Source organism: Lepeophtheirus salmonis, chromosome 9 (assembly GCF_016086655.4).
Source record: "Lepeophtheirus salmonis chromosome 9, UVic_Lsal_1.4, whole genome shotgun sequence".
Classification (NCBI taxonomy): domain Eukaryota; kingdom Metazoa; phylum Arthropoda; class Copepoda; order Siphonostomatoida; family Caligidae; genus Lepeophtheirus; species Lepeophtheirus salmonis.
In genome coordinates this window covers 24,896,669-24,903,283 of record NC_052139.2, presented here as the reverse complement: position 1 = coordinate 24,903,283, position 6,615 = coordinate 24,896,669, and the positions used below count along the sequence as shown (strand labels likewise).

General features: G+C 30.0%; 1 protein-coding gene across 1 annotated transcript; it reads right to left on the bottom strand.

The window, feature by feature from the left end:
* Positions 1 to 4,086: 4,086 nt before the first annotated feature.
* LOC121124176 (brachyurin) lies at positions 4,087 to 4,893 on the bottom strand. The gene has a single exon (XM_040719301.1). The coding sequence runs from the start codon at positions 4,891 to 4,893 to the stop codon at positions 4,126 to 4,128; it is 768 nt and encodes a 255-aa protein (XP_040575235.1). The 3' UTR covers positions 4,087 to 4,125.
* Positions 4,894 to 6,615: the final 1,722 nt, after the last annotated feature.

The window sequence follows — 6,615 nt, the reverse complement described above, 5'->3', positions numbered from 1 at the left end:
GTATACCTTTGTGTAATTCAAAATATTATTAGTGAAATGACTGAAAAAATTTAAATTATTTATAAATTAACTCTCCTCTAGCAGTATTTGAAATATCAAAAATTCACATTTTATTTATATAAAGCAGAAACAGATCATATTGTATCCTTGACTATCATAACATTATAGACTGCTCTTTAATTTGGAAAAAAACAAAAAAACTTTCATCAATAATACTGTATGGCTCGCTACCTGCTTAACCATATAACAGTTTTCCCTTGAAGGTATGTACTATCAATTCATAAGTTATTATACTCGTATATATATTTATTAAGTTACTTTTTTCATTCTTAAAATTTATTAAACTTTAATTTTTTTGGGAATACCAAAAAAATTATATTGTTCTGAGATGTAAAACAGATACTTTGTCTTTTAAAACAAGTAGAATACATTATGTTCACATTGAATTTCAAGGAAAAAGACATTGATAAAGGACATTTAAAAAGTGTAAATCGATTTGACTTATTCCTCTAATACATAGAAATCTTTATTGTTGAATTCCTTAAAATATGATATATAAGTGCATCATCAGAAATTATGCAAAAGTGCCGTCAACAGGGGCTAGAAAGGCTGGAGTTCCCCCCCCTAAATTAAGTTATTTCTCATTTTACTGGAACTTTTTTTGTTCAATATAAAAGAATTTCCTCAAAATAGTGATAATTTCTTTTCATAGATTTATTTTATAAAAAAAGATAAATTATGCAACCGTGCAAAATAAGGAATAATATGTGAAAGTTTAGATTAAGAAATTATCTTTTTTTTAAAAGAAACAGACTTTTTGATTTCTTTCGTGAATTAATATGGATTTAAAAATAAATTAAAACAAAATGTAATATTTCAATTTTTATTCAAAAAGATAAATTTTCTTTGAATAACTATTAATTTTTGATTATAAAAAAAAATAATTTAATCTTTTTTGCATAGCTACATATTTTAAATTTTCTTTTTTCAAAAAAATGAATAACAGTCTTTTTTTAGTGATTAGCTGTGGTTTTTTGAATTATTTTTTCAAAATATTTAAATTTTTAATAAAGAACCCTTTTTGTCCCCCCCAACAAAAATAAAAATATATGATCATGCAGACGCCGCTGTTCATATACTATATAGTAGTCCTATATGTAAGCAACTTTTATAACATTCTGGAAAAAAACCTTATGAAAATTAAATTATAAATATTTATTTATTAGCTGCCAATTAAATTTATAAGTCATAGCACATTATAACACATGGGCCAAAAAGTCCTTGGCTTAATTTTTTTTTATATTCAAGGCATTCTCTGTTAGTACCAATCTTCAAAAGACAGCTGTCAAATTTCTTGAGAATTATTTTGTAAAAATAATTTTGTTTTTTAATTTTACACTGCTATATTAATTTTATAGTGCTATTAGAAAACAAAACAACAATTAAGGGTAATGAGATGGGTGTCCCAAGAGATGGACAGTCTAAAAATAGATAAGACAAAAAGTGACGGAGAGATAAGACAGCTTTGTAAATGGTTGGGTGCTAAGGAACAAAAGAAATAAACTGAATGCCCAGCAGAAAAATACAAGGCAAAGTGTAGAAAGTGTGAAAAATATATATAAAGTATATAAAGACCTACAAGTAAAAACAATAGAAAAGTTGGGTTCAGCAAGAGGTCCAGATGGGAATCTAATAGAAATGGAACGCGGATCGTGGATTAAGTTTGAATGTTGAGAAAGAAAACTAAAGGGAAGAGTAAATTTTGGCAATGTAAAGAGACCACTACTATGATATAGCGAAATTATGGTTTCAAAATTAACAAAAATCTTTTGATAATTTGGCATTTCCAAGTATTATGGGGGAATATAAAATAGAACTAAGGAAAGAAGCAGTTCCATGGGCTGAAGTGGTAGGAAGGAAAATCCCAATACCTGTGCATGATTTTGTAAAAATTTGGACATTATGTTATGATTGAAAAAGTTATTGACTCAACAGATTGGTGTTCGCCTATTGTAATTGTAAAGGAGGCTGTGGGAATACTTTGTTGTGTAGATTATCAAAAACTAAATAAATATATTCGGATTCCTAGGTATCCAATAGTTTCGTGTCACAGCATAATAGCTCGAATAAAAGGAGGTTATTTTTCAAAGTTGGATGCAGTTATGAGATTGCATGTACATATTGATGACATTTTGATTACTGAGATTGATAAGGATTCCCAGTATACTAGGGTAAAGAAAGTAGAAGATATTCTAAAGAGAAATAGAGTCCAGTTGAATGAGGATAAGTGTATCCAAGGAGTTACTGAAGTAAAAATTTTGGGCTACGTGATATCAGCAGATAGAATAAAAGAGGGAAGGAGGCTTTGAAGGATAGTCATCTGTCGTCAGACAAAAGGATTTGAACTTTGCTGCGGAAAGTTTTAGAATATGTAGAGAAAGGGTGGCCTGAAAATATTGACCAAATTCCAGAGGAAATTAGATCATTTTATTAATATCTTGATAACATTTTTCGTTTGGGTAATTTAGTTGTTTACAGAGAGAGAATATTAATACCTTTGGAGTTACAGTGTGATATACAAAATCGGTTGCATGAAGGGATAATTATGAAATGAGAATTGAGGTTTTGGAGACGCTTAATAACTGATTCTATTTCATCTTCAACATTTGTTTCAGTTGAATTTTCTGAAACAAAATCGAAAGTAGACAAGGAATTCAAATAGTCTGGTATGTTCAATGTTATTCAGTAATTGGATTGAAAGTTCCTTGTTCCTGTAGCTGAAAAATTGAAATATAAGTGTGATAATTGTGGACAATTGTCCGAATGAATGTTTTAGGAAACCCAAATTACGTAAACCACGCAAATATTTGTTTCAGCGTAGAGAGTGTTTTTGTATTGGGCATGTTCCATGTTTCGATCCACTTTAAACCGGCATAAACCATAACCAGACCGTCTTTCCCATGTATATTTTCTTAGTCCAAATAAATAATCTCCAAATCACTTCCTGGAGAGGAGCAAACAAATTGAGACAGTGGAACCGATGGGTATTCTTAACATATCTTATATGGACAACCCTTTCAATGTCTTGATCGATACCCGGTCACACTAGTCAAAAACATTTTATCCGTACTCATTTTTTTTACTTAGTTCATGTTCGTCTATGCCTGTCAACATAAGCGAATTGCATCTCAGTAAACCCGTTGCATCATCACCAAAAAAATGGCTAGTCCAAGGGACCACAGGAGAGAGACTGTGTGTGAGTAAACGCTACCCTTTTATTCAAAATATATTTTAATCAAACTAATAAATGAAGGACCAGAGGCTAACTCATACTACAACACACTGTATTTCAATAAAGTAAAGGTGTTTTAATTATTAAAGAAACTTTATGAAAGTTTAATCTTATTCATTCAATTCATAACATCGTGGTAAGTAAATTTTTGAGATATAACAAGCTCCAGACAAACCAGAAAAAAATTTATTTGTGCTCATTGATGAATAAAATCGTTCATATATGATAGGGGAGACAGTTGACTAAAATCAGCACAAATACGTACCAAATTATCGAGTTTCATTACAGTTTCGAGGGGTGAGGCGACTTCCATAGTATGTACCTTATATATATATAAAACATAACACTCATCAAATGATTACAAAAATTGAAGAGGCAGAACCTTGACGGGAACATTTCAGGCCAAAAATATATACAAAAATTTATACATTCAAAACAGAGTATATGTTTATATTTATCTTTGTCTACTACTGGAACATTAATCAGCACTAGTCCCTGCGATCACAATAAAGTGCACAAAAAATATAAATATACACAAAAACTGTCAGCGAAAATACTCGCCCAACAATAAGAGTAGTGATGGATACTGTTTTGCACCCATCAGTCAAACGACCTGGAATCAGCGGAAATTACCTTAAAATATTTTTGTCGTAGTAATGTATACAATTTCAAAAACTTATAATACGATATCTTCTTTCTACAACTATAAAATATCAGGAAGCATGTTCTTATCAATATGGAGCTACATAGTGTTTCATACTCATATTATTGCAAAATTAACTAGAATTAGTGCGTTTTTATTCAATATTTATTTTAAAAATACAATAAATTCATTATTCGATAACAATTCCAGTTACTTCTTGAATAAAGTCTAGATGTGATGATACACGTGCGAACCCATTGATACCTCCTACACATTTCCAATTTGTCACAAATTGGTTGACTCCAATTTGCATATACCTTCCATTTTCCATTTCGTAGTTAAGAGGGCCGCCGCTGTCACCAAAACAAACAGCCTTTCCGTGATTTGCATCGGTACAGATTATATCTTTTCCTTGATTGCATTGAATAATTGAAACATTTTTAGCAAAATATAATTCAGCATAATTGGCTCTATCAAAACTATTCACACCCCATCCAGTTATGGTCGCTTTTGAACCAATAAAGGAACTACTAACATTTGCACGTGTTGGTAAGCAAACGGGGCGGACAAATCTATTTAATATCAAAGAACTGTTCAATTTGATCAAAGCAAAGTCTCCCTTTGACGATACGTTAAAATGGGAACTTTCTCGTATTTGCATATTTTTTTCATCAATGATACTTCCATATTTGCTATGAGCCCCAACACGAACTCTGGCAACACCATTAAGATCAATACAATGCTTAGCAGTAATAATCCAATTTTCATCCAAAATAGATCCAGTACACTCACCATGGGTAAATACAGCAGCTAGCCAAGGAAACTGACTCCTTACTGCTTCCTGTCCTCCAATGATTCTTGAATCCACTGAAGGTTTGTTTTCAATGCCACAAGTATCTGGATATTTGGGATTAGCCAAAGTAGACACAATAAGAGCAACGAACACTAATGTCCTCATTATTAGGTAAATTGATTTGATATAAGTTTACTCTCCATGTTTTTGGCATATTTATACTACATGGAATGATGATGACAACAATATTATCAATATATAAATTCATCATTATTTGACAAACAGGATATTGGAATTTCCCAAACCTAATTGACAAGTCAATTATCTACACCTTTGCATAACAAGACTTTGGAATTGATTGACAACGTTATTCATTTCACTTTCACAACAAAACCGTGTTGGACTATCTTGTAGGACTAGGAGTAGAATTGGGGATCACCTTCACAACAGAACCTTGTAGAAACTTTCATGCATTATATTTCCATATGATGACTTTTACTTAAAATATAATATATTGAAACATAAACTAAGAGCCATAAAATGGTACATAAAAGGAAAACGTATATTTACGTACTAAACACTGTATGGATTCAAATCGGGAAAAAATGCTATTGTGGAAAGGGAAATTTGGTTTACTAAGAAGTGGTGAATTGATCTTCAAACAGTTAATAGCCCCTGATCTGAAAGGATTTTCCTTCCAGAAAATGAAGGTATTTCTTTATTGACCATGAGATATAATTTGAGTATGCAGTGAATAGGGCATGAATAAACTAAACATTATAAATAATTTACAGGTCTCGTCTGTAGCTAGTTGTTTAAACTAGTTTTTGTTAAACAAAATAATTACAATTGAAGGAAATTTGTTGTTTTGAAGAAAAAATACCTTGTATTTTGTCGTGACAAAATCTTGGAAGATTAATATTCATTCACATTAAGAACCTCCGAGAGGGTGAAAACAAGACTTACTGTTCTTTCTTATCCTAGAAATAACAATGTATGGAGTCGTAACAAATGGCCTGTAAAGGCCCGGCATTAACAAAGAAAACATGTTGTTTTCCTTCATTATTGGCTTTTATAAATTATTCCTATTGAGCCTCTATAACCTTTTCAAGCCGTTGCTTAACTTGAACATGATTTTTTCCCATCAAGCAGCAGTGTAAAATTAAAAAACAAAATTCTCTCTATAAAATAAAGAACATATACTCATGAAATTTTGACAGCTGTCTTTTGAAGATTGGTACTAACAGAAAATGTCTTGAATTAAAAAAAAAAACAAAATTAAGCCATCTATGTATGAAGCTTGGGACTTTTTGGCCCATGTGTTATTATGTGCTATGACTTATAGATTTAATTAGCAGCAAATAAATATATATTTATAATTTAATTTTCATAAGATGCATAGTTTTTTCAAATAATGTTATAAAAGTTGTTTATATATAAGACTACTGTATAATATATGACCAGCAGCGTCTGCATGATTATATATTTTTTATTTTTGTTGGGGGGAAGGAAAAGGGTTCTTTATAAAAAATTTAAATATTTTCAAAAAATTATTTAAAAATCCATAGCTCCAATAACAAAAAAAGGCTGTTATTCATTATTTTGAAAAAAGAAAATTTAAAATATGTAGCTATGCACAGAAGATTAAATTATTTTTTTTATAATCAAAAATTAATAGTTATTCACAGAAAATTTATCTTTTTTGAATAAAATATTTTGTTTTAATTTATTTTTTTATCCATATCTATTACGAAAAAAATCAAAAAGTCCGTTTCTTTTCAAAAAAAGATAATTTCTTAATCAAAAATTTCATATATTATTCCTTAAAAATCGAAGATGGAGTAGTGAAAAATGTATTTTTTTTTTTTTTTTCACTTGCACTAACTT